This window comes from Barbus barbus (genome assembly GCF_936440315.1).
Source record: "Barbus barbus genome assembly, chromosome: 22".
In the NCBI taxonomy this organism is placed as follows: Eukaryota; Metazoa; Chordata; class Actinopteri; order Cypriniformes; family Cyprinidae; genus Barbus; species Barbus barbus.
The window spans coordinates 15,415,049-15,437,148 of NC_136750.1; the positions used below are offsets into that span (position 1 = coordinate 15,415,049).

The window sequence follows — 22,100 nt, forward strand, 5'->3', positions numbered from 1 at the left end:
CAAGTGTTTTTTGTTGTGTTCCCGTTCACAGACGCAACAAATCTGGCTCCAAGATATCAGCCTGTATTAACTGGTCCCTCCTGACCTGAGATCAGCCATTACTGCTCCACCATTCGGCTTCAGTAGACCCCTATCTATGCGAGATAAGAGTCTTTAAAGAGAAACAAACACACGCACGCACTCCCCCACTAGCACTTTTATACATTCCCACACACTCTTCCACGCCTCAGGCAGGGTGGGGGATGGTGGTTGCGGTGTGTGTGTGTGTGTGTGTGTGTGTGTGTGAGGCGTGGTGAGTCTCTGATCTGATTCCCATGGTGAGAGGAGAGCGGAGACCCATTCAGGCCTGAGGTAGTGTAAACACACTCTGATTGAATGGTGATGAGGATAAGCGGGGAAGACGGGGCTCCCTTGCGCATGACAACGCCGGCTCCATCACAGCTTTGTTGTCACTGGTGGCCTCAGTGCATAAGTAAACAGCCATTTTCATTGGTCTAATTACTGTAACACCCCACCTCCTGTTGTCCAAAACATTTGTTTCTGTGTTTGCGTCTGTGGCGATACGCATTGTTCCATTCACTGCATTGATAGGCCTTTTTATACCCTATATCGTATACATGGCTAATGCTACTACCTTATGAATGGTTATTTTTGACTCGAGATTGAATCTCAGGTGTTTATATAAATTAAAAATGAATTTAAAATTAGAACATCCATTTTTGTAAATAAATTAATTTATACAAAATTATTGAAAATAATATATTATTGTTTTAAAGTATAGACTGCATGAAGAGCCCAACAGGAAAATCTGAATATTTCTTAATAAATCTGAATATATAATGTTATAATTTTGACAATATAAATGTATATCCGAACAGTTATACTGTATATAAGTCTAAATGTATAGATGCAAATCACACTACACACAAAACACATACACACTAAATCTGTTGATGCAATATATACATAAAAATCTCTGCCTCTCTCTCTCGCTATATGTGTGTGTGTATACACACATGTAAATACACACACATACATACACATTTATAGGTCTAAATATGGAAAATGTAGATGTAAATCTGAATATGTAGTACTTTTCTGAAAGTGATAAATGACTCCCTAAATAAATTCAGATTTGTAAGTGCTTATTTGAATTTATAAATGTATATTCAGATTTCAGACACAAACACACACATTATTATTATTATTATTATTAACGTCCTGGGTTCTGATTAATATCTAAAAATATTGTTTTATTTACATGTGCGATACTGTGTTTTCTAGTGCTAGGATATTTACTTTTAAATATAATCTATAAAGTTAATGCTAATCAATAATAGAATGAAGCATCATAACGTAATCGATTTTGTGTCCTCAGCTATGAACCAGCAGCGAATTTCCCAGAGTGCTCCAGTGAAGCAAGGCTCCCAGTTGCCCTCCAGTCCACAGAGTGGAGTGCTGGGTGGAAACAACCAGATCAGGCTGCAGCAGATCCAGATGGAGAAAGAGAGACTGAGGATCAAACAAGAGCTCCTTCGCCAGAGACCCCAGGTCAGACGCGCACACACACACACACACACCTGTCAGAACATTCTGTCCTCACATGCTAGATGGGCACATAGTCTTCTGCTGCGGAAACGAGCCTGATCTGTGTGTACTCGCTGTTCATGTTGTGTATTTTTGTTTGTAATGTACTGTATCGTATAATTGTGCAGGTTGTTTTGACAGATTTTTGGCATGAGGTCTGGTCCACCTTGCACCTCAAAGCAGCCTGTTGCACTTTGTTTCTCAGTACATAGTGTAGGGTGGGTGAATCTGAAGTAGAGATACTTGCCGTGTATGTTTTTGTGAGCTATTAAATGAGAGGTTGGAAGGTGAGGGGGCAGATGGGGAGGTGGAGGAGGTTTTGCTCAGCTGCCCCTGCTTTGGAATGTAAACACGGTGTTGACTCAGTGCTGCAGACCCCCCTGCTGGAAAACGAAATAAACAGAGATCTTCAGGGATGATCTTACCGGCTCTAGCTAGAAGCAGCTCACTTAGAAGACCAATAAAGATAGGCCTTCAAATACATTTAAAGGCATTGATGTGGTGGCTGGGAATCCTATAATGAATCGCTCAGTCATCATAAAATTGCATTCACAGCCTATATTAATATTATTACATATTTCCTACTAAAAAAATATTATATATAAAATTATAAAATTTTCTAAAACACAAAATTTGCCTAAAACGAAAAAAAAAAAAACAATTTACATGATTCTAAAACTAATTAAAATAAGAATAAAAATGGGCACATATTCATTTTAGTATTTTTGTTTGTTTGTTTTTTAATTTTAGTTTTAAATACAGAACGCATTGTAATTGTTTAAAATTTTATAAGCCACCTGCATTGATATCTAATACCCTAATTTAAATGATATCAGTTAACACACTAAATCTGGCAGCTCAAATATGAAAACTAATATAAAATAAATTAACTACTATAAATAAATTTAAAACTCACTAAATAAATTTAAAACTCAACTAAAATAAACAGATCAAATTAACTGTAAAAACTAATGAAAATAAAATGCATTTAATAAAAATGTCCTATCCAATAAAACACAAAAGCCCACAAAAAATAAAACTTAAATGTGATTTAAATGAATCATTTGCAGCAAGATGAGCTAAGCACTTTTAAGAGAGTCAATAGGGTCAGTGTTAATGTCATGTTGACGTGCTGGAGACTTTTCTGTGGTGACAGCCTGTTGAGTTGTCCTTTAATCAGCGAAAGTTGTGACTGTATTTAAGTTTCAATTAGTCATAGGAAGTCTGTAATAAAAAGCAAAGATCTGACCCTTCTGCCGTACCCTAAATGATGTGCAATAAACCCACACCTTCGCGTGAGTCTCCGCAAACCACCAATTTGAGCTGAGGCAGTAAAATAATCAAGGATGTTGACAGACAATCTTGCACAATCCATTGACAAATGATAACCAGATTTGTAACTCATGACTTGTTGGATGAGAAAGGCTCAAGTGGGTGATACAGGAAACTAAGTAAAACTTGTAGGTTAAGTTCAATGTTTTTTTTTTTTCCTTTCCCATACCTCACTTACTGTTTCGCGTACATGTGTGTAGTTTGAAAGTAAAAACCAGTATAGTTTGTTCTATCCTTTTTCCTTCAATAGAAAAAAATGTATCTGCTCTCATCTCAGTACTTGGCGCAATTCCAAAGAAAATCATTAATGTTGTCTTGCGTTAAGCTTCCGTTACTGCAGTCTGCTCACTTTATGAATTTCGTTTGTGTGTGTGCATACAGGAGCTCACCCTGAGAAACCAGCTGCCGACCAGCATGGAGCAGGATGGCGGCACTCAAAACCCTGTGTCCTCACCCAGCATGGGACAAGACGCACGTAACATGACCACCAACAGCTCTGACCCGTTCTTGAACAGGTAAGACACATCAAGCTGCGGGACTGCAGTCATACTAGAAAAATCACTTTTGCATTTGCACATGGTAGTATTTATCAGTTAAAAGGCACACAAGGGCAATGGACCTTCCCACAAAGGATGTTTGGCTGCATTGCATGTGTGCATTTTTTTTTTTTTTTTTTTTTTTTTTTTTTTTTTTATCTTGAGAGACACTCACTGGTGACACCTGCTGGAGAAGCTGTTGAAAGCAAGATTAAGCTGCTTTTGCAGAGAATTGCGTCCTCCAGTGGCGGTCAAGCACATAAATCTCTCCTCCTGCATGAGAGCTGATAAGGGATTGATGTGAATAACAAGGCGGCCCATGAGAACATGTGGTCTCGGTCTTAGAAAAGACCGCTCCCCCTCCCACCTCTGCCTCATTCACAAAGAGCTCATTCATCCAGCAGCTCTCATGCACTGAAGCCACATTTCATTCTCTTAATTAGAAGAAACTTGCTGTATTTTCCTTCACTGTAGCATGTCCTCTGCCCTCTTTATTTGAGCACTCTGTACTGAACTGCCTGCCTGCTATTTATAGAGAGAGACCACCAGCAAAACAACACCTTTTACAATGACTCTCAAAGGCAGTTCAGAGCAGGCCACTGCGTGTAGTACAAGCAATTACTAGCGGGATGAGCAATAATTGTTAGCAATTATTCTGGATAAATCTACACACGTTAAGAATTAGTGGATTCATTTTTTTATTTTATTCAAAAAATATATTTTATTGTTTTTTTTTTATGGTCATCAAAACCTTGAATGAATAAGACAAATGGGAAAGCGTTTTAAACAAATCAAAACATATGTTTTAGCTTATGTACAGTCTCCACAGCTCTTCTCAAAATCATTTTCTCTACCAACTTAAAAATATTGTGATTCTCTGTGTACTGAGATTCAAGAAACTTTTACTTAATAAAAAAGTAACTTTTTTTTGATACAGTAAATTTTTTCCCAGTCATCTGTGCTGGATTATATTCTTAGCTTGTTTTGAGTTTGGATTGTGGTCAAAAATAAATAATCAAGTGTATGTTGATCTAATGGCACCGTATATTTAGCTTTTTGTAGACATCATCTTTGTAGTGAATAAATAATTTTTTCTAATGTTTTTTTATTTTATTCTATTTATTTTTAGTCAAATATGTAAAAAAAAAAAAAAAATACATGGAAAAAAGTATGTATATTTTTTTAGTTTTTAAGCTTGTATTTAATACAAAAAATACAGTAAAAACAGTTATAACATATATGTGTATATATATATATATATATATATATATATATATATATATATATATAAGAACTCTCTTGTGTTTTAGTATATTTTTTTTATAATGTAATTTATTCCAGAGCTGAATTTTCAGCAGCCATTACTCCAGTCTTCATTGTCACATGAATCTTCAGAAATCATTATAATACGCTGATTTGATGCTCAGGAGACATTTGGATTATTATCAGTGTTGAAAATAGTTGTGCTGCTTAATATTTTTGTGGAAACCATGATCATTTTCCCCCTGGATTCTTTGATGGATATAAAGTTCAGCATTCATTTGAAACATTTTAAATGTCTTTTAATGCCTCTTTTAAACAATTTAATGCGTTCTCGCTCAGTGAAAGTATTAATTTCTTTCCAAATGATCTTGCCTCAAACTTTTGAACGAGTAGTGTAAGTGTACAATTTACATGTGTTCACAGTTTAGATTTGTCTAAGCAGTTGTGGCCTGGTGTTTTCCTGTGCAGTGGGACATATCACTCCAGAGACGAGAGCACAGACAGTGGCCTGAGCATGAGCAGTTACAGCGTCCCCCGCACTCCTGATGACTTCCTCAACAGCGTGGACGAGATGGAGACAGGTACGCCACAACAAGAACACTCAATCTAACCACACACATGATGTCAGCACATTTTAAGAGCAACCGTCTCACTCTCAGGCGATACCCTCGGCCCCAGCTCGATGGCAACACAGCCCAGCCGTTTCCCCGACTACCTAGACGCGATCCCGGGCACAGACGTGGACCTGGGCACCCTGGAGGGAGAGAGCATGGCTGTGGACGGAGAGGAGCTGATGCCCAGCCTGCAGGAAGCCCTGAGCTCCGACATTCTCAACGACATGGAGTCAGTGCTGGCAGCTACCAAGATCGACAAGGAGAACTTTCTAACCTGGCTATAGAGCACCGGGATCCAGCACTACGCCTTCTCTTCCAACATGCTGAACTGCTGCCAAATCCAATCTGTGAAGGATGTGTAGATGTGCTGAGTTGAGAAAAGAAAAGACATTTCTCTCTACTGGACAGTTTTTTGTTGTTTTTTTCATTATCTTCTATTCACTACGTTTGGCCGAATTGGTTTTAAAAGCAGAGGTATTTTAACCTTTGGTCCTTTTGGACTTCTTTTTTGTTTTCTTATGTCTTTTTTCATGTCTGCATCCTCAAGGCTGGCCCATGAACAGACAAGTATCCACAAGTACCCAAATCTCTTTCACGACTGTACTGCGTGCAAGTATGCGAATGTGAAGTTGTGTGCGCGAAGTGTCGTTTCTCGCCTCGCTGGGCGAACAGGGCCGAGAGGGCTCAGAGAGAAATAAAGACAGACGAACCCCGAAATCAACCTACCGCAACTTCCTGTGACTGCAGCTCCCGTCTCAGAACATCCCTGATCTCAGCTCGCCTACAACTGACTGTTTTTTCCTCGTACAGTAATGAGCCTGAGAAACCAAAAAGCGATGAGGAGGTCGTCTGTACGTGATGGGATTGTGATCGAAAGGTCTGAATCGTAAGGGTTTTAAAGTGTGGCTTTGGTTAAACAAATACTGCTGCTTGGCTGTGCCAGCATCTCACACTAGAAACTGTGTAATCAAGTGCCTTCAGACAAAAAAATTGAAACATGTTCCTGTCGTTTTTACGCTAGCGATCATCGATCAAATTTGACGTTTGCTTTTACTTACTCCCTTCATTAATCAAAGTATATTTCTTTCAAAGGTTTTATAAAAAATATTGTGTTGGGAATTAGGGTTTGATTTTTCTTTTTCTTTTCTTTAAAGAACCCTAGCCTCTTTGTGTGTTAGTTTTATTTAAGCCTGATTCTGTTTTCTTGAGGGTTATGGCATTCATGTGTGATCAAAGAACAAATCGGGTCTGTTTTGCTCTCATTTGAAAAGTTTTATACAGAACAACTATTCTAAGAGCTGCCTTATAGTACATGAACCGATTCATAAAGAACACTAACTAGATGGACGCTATCATTTCCGCTACATCATAACCAATCTGAGAGGGGGATCGCTTGGTTTTGTTAAAGATATCTTTTTTTTTTCTTACGATTTTAGTATCTCAGTCGATGTGTTGCTTACTTGCTTATTTTAGTGAAAATCTCAGATTTTTAAAAAAAATCCAAAAGCAATGAACAAAATATCATGGGCACTTTGATCAATAGACAGACATCTCTGATATGAGCTCCAGTAGAGTCTGTGCCAGTTGATGGTGTTTGGTGCCGAGACAGATATCGGGCAGGAAAAGGAAGGTTCTGATACGTTTAGATGGGTAGATAAGCATGTCTTGAGGGTTAGTGCTGTAGATTAGCTGTTAGCTTGGATTCGAATTTGGTAACTGTGGATACGAATGATAGAGTACAATGTTATCGTTTCTGTCAGGATTTCTTCGAGGCTTCCAAAGACGTATTTTTTTTATCATACTGTTATGTACACGTAAGACATAAGCTAATGAGAAAAGGTCTAATTGATTTGTGAAGAGATTTCTAGTGAAGCGAGATTTGACAGGTCCTCTTATGCTGGTTCTAATGTCAGTACTAATAAAACACATTAGGCAGGTTACCCAGGTTTACATTATTTCACTAAAGCAGAATACTACAGGGACTTCGCCCCCATTACAGATTTGCTGCAGATGCTTTGAATTCAGTAATATGAATATTTCCTCGTTTACAATATATGGATACCTTTACACTACATGATTATTGCTTAATAACTGGCCCGTACACTAAATGCGTGTTGTACTGATTTTTTGTTTCTTAAAAAAGGTGAAGTTTTATCAGTATAATGTCTGTTGGGGTGAATATACCGCTAAGGTTTATAATTCAGTTGCCTCCGTAAGCAAAAATTTTATGGTCAAATTTTATGATCAAAAACCGCAAACTAGGCCATAGTAATGAAAGTTAGAGGTTATAGAGAAAATAAAAGTGGTGAGAACAAAAAGACAAGCTAAGAGAAATATATTTTTGCAAACATAGTATTGATGGCAGACTCTAGTGGGTTAAAACAGTGTTGGAGAGAGCAATGCAACAAAATGTTTTATGAATTGTGGGTACAGTGATGGTATTGCACGTTTATAGAACATTGACTAAAATGTGTATGTATGTCACTTAAACATGATTTTATGCTTGCTTAGTGTGCAACTGTTCAGAATATATAGTAACTGTTTACTTTTTTTTTGTAGTGGTAGTACTAATCACACAAGTTAATGAATTGGTATTTAGATTTCTTTTAAATGCACACAGAATGAATTTATATCCATTTATTATGATCTTTTTTTCTTTCTTTTTTTTAATCAGTGTATGTGCATGTACCTTAGAACCTTAAGTTCTGTTACATTATATCTCCTTACATATTACTTTAAAATTGGCCTGGAATAAAGTATATACTTTGGTAGTTACTGTGTTTAATCAGTTATTTTATGCATTAAATGTTTTCTATTGTACATCATGCAGTCCACACAGTTAGACTAAATCACTTTATTGGATAACTTTTTCTATCATACATGATGAAACTAAAAAAATTTATACAAAATTAACAAACTTTAAAAAAAAAAATTGTCTTTGAGTTATAACCAAATAATTTTTGCCTCTTATATGTCTTTAAGAAGACTTTTACATAAACACTATCCCCCGGTTTCACAGACAAGGCTTAAGCCTAGTCCTAGACTAAATTGTAAGTCTGAGCTGTTTCAGTTGAAATAAACTTGCACTGACTGATCTCAAAATATATCAGTGCCTTTGTTTTGTCTCGAGATGCACCCCAGTAATGTTTTATTCTAAGGATGTTTATAAAAATGACTTAAATGTCCTAATTGAACCACGGCCTAATCCTGGCTTAGTCTAAGCCCTGTCTGTGAAACCTGGCCTATATGTTTAGTCCAAACTCATTAAAATGTCTTGTAGTACACATTGTAGTACTGGACTAGACAGACACACACACACACAAAAGTATTCACAACTGAAAATGTAAAAAAAAAAACACCTTCTAGGGAATAACCTATTTAAGATTACAATGTAAAATGTATCAAACCAGACACTGTCTCATATGCATATTAACCACATTATGGTGAAAATATTCTCTTCAGAACATGACTAGCTTGTTTTAGCCTGTATTTCCTCAACGGCTCCATTTTTAAATGATGGCATCATGTTCCTCACTGCAGGACATGAAATAAATATTAGCGGTTACATTATTACATATGAACATATATAAAACATGGGATAATACATAAAAGAGTGCTACAGTCGGGTTCTGGAAGTAAAAATGCCAATCATTTTCTCCATAGGGAAATTAATTTTTAACAACAATTTACAAACCGTTAAAGACAGATCTAGATAACACTTTATTTAAGTGTCCTTGTTATACGTTACATGTACTTACCATTACAATAATTAAGGTTACACTTTATTTTAAGGTGTCCTTGTTACACTGTACATATACATTTAAGTACGGAGTAATATTAATTAACTACATACTATTTGGTTCAGATTAGGGTTTGGCTTAGGGTTACTTGCATGTAATTATGCATAATTAAGTTTTATAATGGTAAGTACATGTAATGTGTAACCAGGACACCTTAAAATAAAGTGTTACCATAATAAACTATGCATAATTACATGCAAATAACCCTAACCATATAGTATGTAGTTAATTAATATTACTCAGTACTTAAATGTATATGTACAGTGTAACAAGGACACCTTAAAATAAAGTGTAACCTTAAAGTCCCCGGGCGCCGCAGCACTGGCTGCCCACTGCTCCGGGTGTGTGTTCACGGTGTGTGTGTGTGTGTGCATTTGTTCACTACTCACTGCTGTGTGTGTGCACTTGGATGGGTTAAACGCAGAGCACCAATTTCGAGTATGGGTCACCATACTTGACAATACGTCACGACTTTTTTTACTTATATGTACAGTGTAACAAGGACACCTTAAAATAAAGTGTTATGTGCTATGAGTTTGTATATGTCTTACTGAATTTTGGTGAAAAACTACATTACCCATGATGCTGTACAGAAACTCCACCAGAGTAAATGCAAATACTGTATGTACTGTATGTATGTACAGTGGTGTGAAAAAGTGTTGGCCCCCTTCCTGATTTTTTATTTTTTGACCTGCCTGACAAAGTTAAGTAGACCAAAAGATCCTCAAAAGCTACACATCATGTTGAGATCCAAAGAAATTCAGGAACAAATGAGAAAGAAAGTAATTGAGATCTATCAGTCTGGAAAAGGTTATAAAGCCATTTCTAAAGCTTTGGGACTCCAGCGAACCACAGTGAGAGCCATTATCCACAAATAGCAAAAACATGGAACAGTGGTGAACCTTCCCAGGAGTGGCCGGCTGACCAAAATTACCCGAAGAGCGCAGCGACGACTCATCCAAGAGGTCACAAAAGACCCCACAACAACATCTAAAGAACTGCAGGCCTCACTTGCCTCAGTTAAGGTCAGTGTTCATGACTCCACCATAAGAAAGAGACTGGGCAAAAATGGCCTGCATGGCAGAGTTCCAAGACGAAAACCGCTGCTGAGCAGAAAGAACATAAAGGCTCTTCTCAGTTTTGCCAGAAAGCATCTTGATGATCCCCAAGACTTTTGGGAGAATACTCTGTGGACTGACGAGACAAAAGTTTAACTTTTTGGAAGGTGTGTGTCCCATTACATCTGGCGTAAAACTAACACAGCATTTCAGAAAAAGAACATCATACCAACAGTAAAATATGGTGGTGGTAGTGTGATGGTCTGGGGCTGTTTTGCTGCTTCAGGACCTGGAAGACTTGCTGTGATAAATGGAACCATGAATTCAGCTGTCTACCAAAAAAATCCTGAAGGACAATGTCCGGCCATCTGTTTGTGACCTCAAGCTGAAGCAAACTTGGGTTCTGCAGCAGGACAATGATCCAAAACACACCAGCAAATCCACCTCTGAATGGCTGAAGAAAAACAAAATGAAGACTTAGGAGTGGCCTAGTCAAAGTCCTGACCTGAATCCTATTGAGATGCTGTGGCATGACCTTAAAAAGGCGGTTCATGCTCGAAAACCCTCCAATGTGGCTGAATTACAACAATTCTGCCAAGATGAGTGGGCCAAAATTCCTCCACAGCGCTGTAACAGACTCATTACAAGTTATCACAAACGCTTGATTGCAGTTGTTGCTGCTAAGGGTGGCCCAACCAGTTAGGTTTAGGGGGCAAGCACTTTTTCACACAAGGCCATGTGGGTTTGGATTTTGTTTTCCCTTCATAATAAAAAACTTCATTCAAAAACTGCAAAACTTTTAATAACTCTGTAACAAAAACTTTGTATGGGAAAAAATTAATTGAAATGCTCTGATGGTACTCACATGACTCTGTAGCGCACTTCCTGTTGTGAGCAGGCCAACCTGTAGCCCAGAGTGACGACCAGTATGATAATAAAGGCCAGCGTCATACCGCCAATGAAACTACCCGCATGGAACCGAGGCCTGCTGCTGGGTAGGAACACCTGTTTTATCCGTCCAAAGAAAATAATAGTTTCAAAATTTGACTGTATAAATGCCAATGCTGAGTGATGATGCTGTTGGTGAAACCGATGCTGATCAAAAGTAGTGCAATCAATCAATACAAAAACTCAGGCTGTACCTGTAGACACAGAAATCAGGCGTTTGCTCTCTGTTGAGATGTGCACAGTGTTCACAGACGGCTCAGTTGGGGTGATGGGTTCAGCTTTGGGCAGTAATGTTGAATAGTTGGACATGTTCGATCCAGTCACTGAAGTCTTTCCTTCAGCTGAATGAGCCTGGACAGCTCTCCTCTCTGCATATGGAAAATCCAGATCAGCAAAAGCATTTTATTTGTTCTTATATTACAGAAATTACAATAAAAGTAAGAGCAGCAGAGTACTTTTATAGTGTTGTGTATATTATTTTGCTGCAATAGCACACATCTGGTCCAAAACATTGTGAATGCTGTAATCTGTTTTCGTGGAAAACTTGAGTAAGATGGTGTGGGTTTTGTCTGTGGGATTGTCTCAAATCAGTGAGCAGTGAACGGTCTACCTAGATCAGTTGTTCTCAGCCAGGGCCTGGAGAAAAATATATACTGTCTATGATCAGATAAACAGTAAAACATGCAGGCCACACCATTAGACTAAATCACTTTATTGGATCATTTTCGCTACCATACATGAAAGCACCTTTCAACAATACTATAAAGAAAACATACCAAAAATGTCCCTGAAAAGTAACCAAAATATAATCCAATAATGCCTCCGATATAAAGATTTTTAAAGTGCATATTTTATACACTATAGATGTTACAAACTCATGTACAGCTTGCCTAGGAAAAAGAAGAAACACACACACTGAAAATATGAGTTCTTGAAGGGGCCTCAGCAAAGTTCCACGACAGCCTCAAGATAACTTAAAAATGATTTAAAATAAGACCAAACAAGCATTAAAATAAGTCCCAGATATTTGTGTTTATTTATATATTTTGATTTATTTGTTTATGTTGTGAAGAAGTTAAGAGAACCAGGGTTCCCACGTTCCTAAAAAAATCTGAATATATGAGTTAGAATAATTTTAAAAGTAGACCTTAAAAAGCAAATGAATAACATCTAATTCCATGGCATTTGTAAAATGAATATACTTTTTTGCCAAGCTTTAAAATGGACCCTTTTCACAGACTTGACAGATGACCTCACTTATGTCATGTTAGGGATGTTATCATGAATTTTGCTACTGGAGCAAATATTTTTGTTGTAGTTTCCGTTCACCACTATAAGTTTACCCAACTATGATGACTTGTGCTTCTAAGAAGTGTGAAAAGCATCCTTATTTCATCAGGTAGAAATCAGGCCCGAGTCAAGCACCATCCAACAAGTCGAAGAGAACAAAATCGTCACTTCCTAGTAAACTGTGGCACTAAATATCACTAAGAATAGAAGCCACTGAATATGATAATTAATATAATAATTTTCATAATAATTAAGCAGACGAAACACAATATGCGGTCATTAATTTCTTTCTTTCGGAGGAGGAGGATGCCTGCTGTTTGGGAACGCAGTCGTGTAATAAGACAATTCTACAGAAATACTTTGCTCAGGCATTTCAGAATAACATATAGATGCTGTGAAGGAGATCGCTCCGCAGCTAGTCAAGTTATCCCGTCTCACAGAGCAAAGTCACATCACTTTTTCGATGAAAGCATGGAGGAATTTATTCGGTAAATGTGTTTCCACCGTAGTTTATGCGCATTTTTCTTATCGGATAAAAATAATATCCTACTCAAGTTTTTTATGCTTATTTTTTTAATTTATGCGCATCTTGGCGTTTATCCAGCGGTTTTTTATGCGATATTCCAAAATGCGCATAAAAATAGGTGGATGGAAACGCAGCTGCCCCTTTTACAGCGGTCCAGCTTCTCCTGTAGGAAGTGCCAAAAAGAGGAATAAGAATAGCATGAGCAATAGTAAAAGTAATGTTTTAGGAATAAATAAAGATCAAACACAAACAGCGGTTCATTTTCTTAACGAAAAACTGAAGTCATCCAGTCCTAAACTGACCGACCGTCTTCTGAGTCTGCCCTCATTATCGACGAATGTATCAAACTGCTTCAGCTGTCATTCAGAGGAACGCGTTATAAATAATGAAATTAGACTTTAATATCCAGTTTTAGTCAACACCAGCACAAATGGCTGACAGCAACAGCGACTGAAACTGTGTACCAGGTGGTCAAAACTTGGGGTTTAGTACTTTGCACATCTGTCGGTCGGTGTGTGTGTGTGTGTGCATGTTTATGTGGTTTATGAGGACACAAATTTGTATAATGACATGGGTATGACAGAGGTATTACAATATGAAGGTAGTTTATGAGGACACTGCCTATGTCCCTGTAATTCAAAAGGCTTAAAAAAACATACTAAATGGTGTTTTTTTTGATAATCTAAAAATGCACAAAGTCTCCTGTGAGGGCTAAGTTTAGGTGTAGGGTTGGTGTAGGGCAATAGCACACACAGTTTGTTCAGTATAAAAACCATTACGCCTATGGAGAGTCCCCATAAACCACAAAAACCAACATGTGTGTGTGTTCTAAAAAGTAAGCGCTCGCCCTGCATATCTAAATGTAACATTACGTTTTGAAAGTAATGATGTCCAAGCAAGTGATTTGAAACTCATTTATTTTTTGCAAAGCATCACAGTCTGGAGGGGAAAATCAAAATACATTTACAAAAACTTAAGTGCACACAGGCACAATCAGCTGAGCCAGAAATCCCATGGCCACACATGTATTTGATAAATGAAATTCCATTGTACTTTCTTTGCAAATGGTGACTGAGGCTGTACGTTTATCAAAAACAATGTTAAAAACAAAAATACTTCTTTGTTTTTTCAAATTTATGGCCATTCAATGTAAGCATGGAGTAAAGGAAGAAAGAGATGCACATCTATCTCCAACAGCAGTGTTTGTGCCTGGCCCTGGTTTAGTGTCCAACATTTCTATTTTTACACTGCATTTTGTTAAAGCTACTAAAACATATTTATGGTATTCATAGAAATCATATATGTTGCTGACTTGCTGTGCACCAAAACCAAATGTTTATTGTCGCTTGGGAGCTATCAAGGTTTTACTGCAACATGAGTCCCATTCTACGTGTTAAGGCAGTCAAAAAAAAAAAAAACCTGAGGAGGTCCAAAATTGGCACATGGATTTATTTGAAACAGAGATTTTACTAAATAGAATTCCATAAAAACATCAGGCCTTTCTGATAAACAAATTCAACATGCATGAAAATGTTTACATGCCAATTTTCACAAAGCAAGACTTCTCATCACATTTCTGTAATTTACACTGAAAACACAGAACCATGAAAAAACTGAGGCCAAGGGATTCTACATTACACATCTCATTAGTGCGCTAACTCCTAAAGTGCCAAAGAGAACAAGGGACTGATATCCTAAACACAGTTATATTGATGCATAAGAATGTAATAGGCTGCAGGAAAGGAGGAATTCATTAGTACAAATATGACATTTATACAATACAGTGTGCACAGAACTGCAAAAACGTGAAGAACATTTTCTGTTGCGGTTGGTTGGTTTAGTTTGAACTTAAATTATTCATTCTGGGCTCAAATTAGCTGCAGAACTTTGGAATTCAATAATGAACAATCAACATGCAAGCGAATGCTTTTCTTTACTCTGACCTCGGCTGGTGTTCTCACATTTACCTTACAAGTTACCTCTAGTCGCCAGGGCACAGATGTTGTTTAAGATCATTCCTCGAGTTAGACTGCAGGAAATTAAAGTACAATTTTCGTTGATCTCTTCCAGAGCATCATAAAACAAAATGAGCTGCATTGACGACAAAAAACCTTCTACCACAGCAATATCTCACGGAATGGAGCCAAACTTCTGGAAGAAAGAGTCTTTCTTCTGATGCTTCTGACTGCTCATCTTACATCTCATCCAAACCATAGTCCTCTTCAGGGAAGTCTCCCACAGTTAGTGAGAGGGGCTTCACGAAGGCGCCATATTTTGGCTCACACTCAAAATAACGTTTCCCATTCACACTAAATCAAGACAAACATAAAGCATCAGTCAGACGTTCTCAGAAGGTTCATGTAAGGGTCACATTAGTCATTTTCAGAGACATGCTGGTCTTATTCATAAACATAAATAACTAGGGATGTAACAATATTATCACTATCTCGATAATATCAGTCTCGATATTATCGTGGTCACATGATGATATGAAACAATAGGTCTTCTGGACAAAAAGTAGTTTTTCAAATATATTTTGGGCCATTATGCTCTGGCACAGTAGCTGTCAAATGAACTAAAACCGAAAGCACAATATGGCTTAATCTCTTCAAGAAGTCTGTTTTCGCTGTGTGTTTTAAAACGAAGCGCACACATCGTTCATGCGATCAGCTCGTGATTCTGTGTTTTCCGTGCTGAATCAATGAATGCAGTGAACCTTGTTTATTGCACGTGCTGTGAGTTTAGCATGCGTTTGAGAACGCAAGCGCCACCAGTTATGCTTTATTCTCACGACATTGTAACAATATTGTAATATCCCTACTGTAGTGTAAAACAAAAGTAATATACCTATAAAATATTCATTTTCATTTATTTTACAGTGCAATTGTTTTACAATACATGGCTACTGCTGTCATTGTTATTATTATTATTCTATTCAAATTTCTCTGGCTTCCAAAAACACCAATGTGAATGTAATTTAGTCAGACATTATATCACAAATAAAAAGAGGGTTGAGTCAATTTCCCTGGCTTTTTTTCTAACTTACGTTTTCCTAGTTAAGAAACATGGGTTGGAGCTCTTAATTTTGAACTCTCAAAGTTCATTAGAAAGAATAATTTAACTTTAAAATGTACAAAAGTTTAAATTTTCCCAATTCTTCATCTGTCTTTTTTCTTTTTAAATATCGCAATAAATATAGTATTGTGAACTTCATATAGGAATAATCTCGTATAGTGAGATTTTGATATCGTTACATCTATAAATAACTTTTGCGTGCACTGACCTGCCATCATTCTTTCCCAGCGGCTCATCATATTTCAAACCAACCCAGTAGCCTGGTTTGAAATCTGTTGTACCTGCAAACAAAGAAAGCATTTAAGCCCCATTGAATAGGGTTGGTATACACAGGAATTCATATATGGGAAAAAAAAATAAAATCACATCTCTAAAGAAACCAGGGAGCCCCAGGTCAGGATGGCGTGTTACAGTTCACTGAGTTAACTGCCTTTTGAAAAGCATCACTCACAATTTAAATAAATATCAAAACTAGATGAAAATTGACTATATGAATTTCTTGGCTCTATTACAAGTACATGTAACATTCAAGTGGTAAATCAGAGCAGTAGCTGTGTAGCTAGCGATTAAACTAGGTCATGCAAACAGCACAAACAAAGCCTTAATCTGCGAGGTGTGATATGGAAATGAGGGTAAGCGTACCCACAAACATGACAGTGCCAATCTTGGTAGGTTGCCCAGGAACTTGAACTTTGCAGCGTTTCCCAACAGCAATGGCTTCAGCGGCCACCTTCTCTTCCTCTTCTTTCTTAGCAAGAGCCTCTTCTTGCTTGGCCCTGTTTTCCTCATTAAATCGACCTAACTTCATATTCTTCTTGAAGTTACGTATTGAATCTGACAAGTAAAAAAATGAAATGTTAGATATTTGCTTACATTAATTATAAAAGCACTTATAATATGTACGATCAATGTCTTAACCATTTGTACTTGTACTGTAACACTGTATTTCATGCGCTTACGCGATGAAACAAAAAAAGTCATTTTTAATCAAAATTTTAATTCCATTTAAAACCTGCCCCTTTCTTACAATTGACTGCAAGCTCACATTTAGTCGATCTGCCTCCATCCAATCAACAACCAATTGATAGAACCCTGTTCTACAATTTTTCCCCATTTTCAAAAGTCCATTTAACGTCACAATAAGGAAGACATGACATGTCTCTATTTCAATTTCATTGTGAGTTAAATCACAGCTCAACTATATGTGTAGTTACTATAAGTTGCTATAAATTAAATCACTCAGCAAATGTGTTACATGCAGAAATTTAATTATTATGGATATTTGGATTACCTGCCCTTTTTTCATAGGCATCATCAGAGATCTCAAATTTCTCCACCTTTGACAAATCAGTGAACTCCCCACTTTGCGTACCACTGCGGTCTGTCACCTGCACAGAAAACAACACTAAAGTATTAGAATTCTGTCTTTATTAATGCTATCAAAACACTTTTGGATTTTGAAGCTCTAGAAATCATCATCCGACATCATTTCAATTTTGTTATGTCACTTGTTTTCTGTGTAGCTGGGCTGTCAGTAAAGAGTCAATACCCACATGTATTCTGCAGTCATCATCCACATGATAGGAGCCGAGCAGCGCTTCATTGTTGTCTAGCTTCTGTAAGAACTTGTCTGAAGTGCTAAATAGCTCAAGGTCCATATAGGCAGCAGGGGTACCCACAATCAGCTCCAGTTTACTCTGAAAAACAAACATACATGTTAAACTAGAAAACAAACTACAATATCAATATGATTCCAAATAGACCCTCACAGTTTGATGACCTGTAATGTAATAAATGTAAAAATATAGAAAAATTGTACCAGAGCTTGTCACAAATAGGGCTGCACGATATGTCGCATGCGATATTTAACGCGCATCTTGTCAGTAAAGCCGGTTCTGTAATCAGCGCTAAATTCCCATCACGTGCGTGATTTCACACGGAGCAGTATTTACTACACAGAGCCGTTGTTCACTGACAAGCTGCACAAATCCACGTTGATAATGAACCTACTACAGGATTTAACACAGAGTAACAACTCACTACCAGTTACAAAAGACACTGTAACAGTCTGTCACAGGCAATTCTAGTAGCATTTTTCATCAACTAATTTCTTAAAGGGGTCATCATCCATCCTATAATGATAAAAATCCGCCCAGTGTTTTTTAAAAATCCCTTTTTTATTAAAATCCCCTTTCTCAAATCAAGCAGTTCTGAGATTCCTGTCAGAATGATGTAGTTCTGTACAGGCCCCTCCCACGATAGTTGATTGACAAGACCATCTTACCTTAGACCCGCCCCGAGTGAGCTGTTTAGGGGAAGATAAGATGTCTCCGATTAAGCGATTGAGGTGTTTTGTTGTTGGATGTAATAATGAATATAGCAGTCGTCATTTACTCCCAACATCTGAGCCGCTGAAGACGCAGAGAATTAACTTTACTTTCATTTTGAAGGGAATGTGCTGATCTAAATGCGTCTATGTTCGCGCGAAGCATTCGTGATCTAGCTTCATCTACAGAAGAAGTGATTATAAAGTTTTTTATGAATCTTTGCAAATCGCCCTTTCCTTATAATGAGCTAGTTAACCAGTTTCGTGGCTAAAGTAAACAGTACTGTTCGTCACTGCAAGGAAGAGAGGGGCGGGGTCAGCAGAGCTCATTTGCATTTAAAGCAACATGGACTAAAAAACGGCTGATTTTGACATGGTAAAAAAGGTGTTTTTTACACTACCAGTGAGAAATTTTAACCAAAGTATGCTATAGACATTTAATTAAGACCCTAAAGAATCATATCAACTTGTGGAAAATGGGCATCCGATGACCCCTTTAAATAATCCTTTTACTATTTGCTGGCCCGCTATCTAGTGCCAAATTTTTTTTTTGGCCCAATGCCAAACTTACTTCCGACCCCTGCTCTAAAGACACATGATGATAATAAGAATACTGAGAAAGGAGTAAAGACTAAGAATAATCTTTCAAGAGAGATTTATTCTTTCAAAGAATAAATTTCAATGCTTTTGCATTCTCTTGCAAAACTTTTACATTTCACAGAGTAACTTTGCAAAATAATTGCATTCCCTCAAGAACCTTTGCCTTCACTCTCAAAACTTTTGCAGCGGAAATAATATGAAGTGGTAGGAAACTCTATTTCATAGATTTTACAAGGGAACCCAACATATTTCAGAGAAATGTAATAGTTTTGCAAGAGAAGGCACAGTTTCTTAGGAGGAACGCAATTTTTGGTGAGTGGACACAAAAGCATTGAAATATAATTTTTACACCCATGCTTTTTTTTTTTTTTTTTTTTTACATCATGTCCCTTTAAGGGCTCCTTATTACAGAGCCACAAATTGTTATACTAAATAATAAATATCATGCAATAGTGATCGTGCCTGTGATTTGACCATATTGCCACAATGGACAACATCTGCATATGACCAGAATATTATATCCATAGCTTGAAAAAGAAAAAGAAAAAAAGTACCAAACTTGTTTTGAACATTTTAAATAAGACGCTATCCCTCACTATACCAAGTTCTTGAACAGTTTTACGGGAAAATAAATAGCATAACATATCCCAAATATCACGGGTCATTTAAAAAAACAAAACAAAGCAGTACATACTCGATTCTGCAATAGGCAATATCAGATGTAGTGTAATATCTGACATATTCCATGTCTGACTGCTTGGCAATTATACTAGTATATGAGTGGAGCAATGCCGCACCTTAAAGTCTGCGATGGTTATTCCTCGGTTGAATCTCCGGTTCGACTCGAAGGAGCTGACGGTGCTGGTCACCCGCACGGTCACGGTGGGGTTGGTGATGACTGTCACAGTCCCGTCCATCTTCCGTTGCTAACCAAACTCTGATGCTGCTGGTGTGCTCGAGCTGAAAATCAAATGGTGTGTTTGGTATTCATGCAGCAAAATACAGATGTCCGGACAGAACAGTTATTTTGTCATGGTCTCCACTTTTTTTTTTTTTTTTATGCCAAAAATGAAAATGAAACAAGTACATAACAACAGGAACAAAAAAAAAAGAAAAAAAAAGAACAAGACATAGATCATGAAAAATATATAGACAAAATAAAGTGCCAGAGGGAGAAAAAAAATTATACAAGGTTAAACATTGAAAGCAATCTTTGACTTTTCAAAGACGTTTTGTTTTTTATGCCCATCAAAGACAAAACATAGGAATTATAGTCTACTAGAAAAATAGACCTTACCTATTTTGGGATCTTACCCAAATATTTGCATTTGTGAATAAAAAAAATTACCAAGATTCATAAATTAACAACGTACTGAATATGAGAATTTGGATTATGATAAAGAAAAATAATACTATGTTAATACATATTTTGGCATTTGTTTTTTTCTGAGAGACAGGTACATAACTCATTCCAAAAAGTGGTCTCCACTTAATATTTGCTATCTTGCTGGTTGCTATGGCTAGCCACTAGTATTTACATGCACTCACGTGACAAGCCCTTCACTTTCTTCACTTCTTCAGCCAGCTGTTAGCACGTTCAGTTCTCATCAGTTACACGCGATCCGATATTTTAAGGGCTGTATTCAACACAACCGTATATTCTTCTTGTTTTAGCTGCTCAGAAGAGCTCTTCCGCCAAAGACCACGCCAGTAGATTCTGGAAGATTCTGCCCACCCACATTGAGCTTTGAACCAATACAAATGTGCAATTGTGCGGGACCTCGGATTCAACCAATAGGAAAAGGTTATCAGCCTTTCAGTGGGCGGGGAAACAGAACTCTGTCGAATCGGGCTGCTCAGTGATACTGTTATTATCCAATCACTATTTGTTTTGTTGAAGCAGACCGCTCCCAAAGATGCATGATAAACACATGCTTGCAGTACCTAATGTATTCAACACGGTGCTGCTAGAGTTTCAGATACGCCTCAAAAAAGCTCAAAACATACGTCAGTAAATTCATGCAGAAATTGCTAGTAAATTTCACAAAGAAACGACAAGTGACACATCGAATTAAACGAAGTTTTGCTGGAGGAATACTGAAAACGTGCTCTGTTTTATGTACAGCTTCGAAAAATCTTGTTGTACACTGCTAGTAAGTTATTTAACTGAACTACATTCACCGGCCACTATTCAATTGCTTGGTAACACAAATTGCTAATCAGCCAATCAAATGGCAGCAAGTCAATGCATTCAGGCATCTAGATGTAGTGAAGACGGCTGTGGCTAGAAGGGATACAGCTCCGGTTTTATTGACGTCTACAGCTACCCCAACCCTAAAACTACCCCTTACAGGAATGAAAAAAATAGTAACTATTGTTGTACAGTGTGACAAAAATTACGCTATACTGATGTGTATATGGCCCAGTAGTGCCATACGTTTAAATTCTAGCCTTTACCGGTGAAGACGACTTGCTGAAGTTCAAACCGAGCATCAGAATGGGGAAGAAAGGGGATTTAAGTGACTTTGAACATGGAATAGTTGTTGGTGTCAGACGGGCTGGTCTGAGTTTTTCAAAAACTGCTGATCTACTGGGATTTTCACGCACAACCATCTCTAGGGCTTTACAGAGAATGGTCCGAAAAAGAGAAAATATCCGGTGAGCAGCAGTTGTGTGGACGAAAATGCCTTGTTGATGTCAGAGGTCAGAGGAGAATGGGCAGACTGGTTAGAGATGATAGAAAGGCAACAGTAACTCAAATAACCACTCGTTACAACCAAGGTATGCAGAAAACCATCTCTGAACGCCCAACACGTCGAACCCTGAAGCAGATGGGCTACAGCAGCAGAAGACCACACCGGGTGCCGCTCCTGTCAGCTAAGAACAGGAAACGGAGGCTACAATTCACACAGGCTCACCAAAATTGGACAATAGAAGATTGGAAAAACGTTGCCTGGTCTGATGAGTCTCAATTTCTGCTGCGACATTCAGATGGTAGGGTCAGAATTTGGCGTAAAGAACATGAAAGCATGGATCCATCCTGCCTTGTCTCAATGGTTCAGGCTGGTGGTGTAATGGTGTGGGGGATATTTTCTTGGCACACTTTGGGCCCCTTAGTACCAATTGAGCATCGTTTAAATGCCAC

At 37.6% G+C, this 22,100-nt stretch overlaps 2 protein-coding genes and 1 long non-coding RNA gene across 6 annotated transcripts in view; 1 reads left to right on the forward strand and 2 right to left on the reverse strand.

Annotated features, from left to right (window-relative positions):
- LOC306888175 (transcriptional coactivator YAP1-like) overlaps window positions 1–8,281 on the forward strand; it is a 31,927-nt gene extending 23,646 nt beyond the window's left edge. For 2 of the 4 annotated variants that reach the window (XM_079446346.1, XM_079446348.1), the window contains 4 exons: window positions 1,379–1,551; window positions 3,301–3,434; window positions 5,142–5,299; window positions 5,378–8,237. In XM_079446346.1, coding sequence (XP_079302472.1) covers window positions 1,379–1,551; window positions 3,301–3,434; window positions 5,142–5,299; window positions 5,378–5,616 — 704 coding nt within the window. In that variant the 3' untranslated portion in view covers window positions 5,617–8,237. Of the gene's footprint in view, window positions 1–1,378; window positions 1,552–3,300; window positions 3,435–5,141; window positions 5,300–5,377 lie in introns of all 4 variants that reach the window. The other 2 variants (XM_079446347.1, XM_079446349.1) reach the window with 2 other exon arrangements.
- Window positions 8,001–11,506, reverse strand: LOC306888176. The gene is made up of 3 exons (XR_013785727.1): window positions 11,333–11,506; window positions 11,056–11,195; window positions 8,001–8,866 (listed from the first exon to the last, which is right to left on the reverse strand). It is a non-coding gene; the product is annotated as an uncharacterized lncRNA (long non-coding RNA).
- Window positions 11,507–13,855: 2,349 nt separating this feature from the next.
- Window positions 13,856–20,688, reverse strand: LOC306888178 (tubulin-folding cofactor B-like). Its single transcript, XM_079446352.1, has 7 exons — window positions 20,504–20,688; window positions 19,753–19,915; window positions 17,583–17,726; window positions 17,321–17,417; window positions 16,672–16,863; window positions 16,238–16,310; window positions 13,856–15,263 (listed from the first exon to the last, which is right to left on the reverse strand). The coding sequence occupies exons 2-7, from the start codon at window positions 19,870–19,872 to the stop codon at window positions 15,149–15,151; spliced, it is 741 nt and encodes a 246-aa protein (XP_079302478.1). The 5' UTR covers window positions 19,873–19,915; window positions 20,504–20,688; the 3' UTR covers window positions 13,856–15,148.
- Window positions 20,689–22,100: the final 1,412 nt, after the last annotated feature.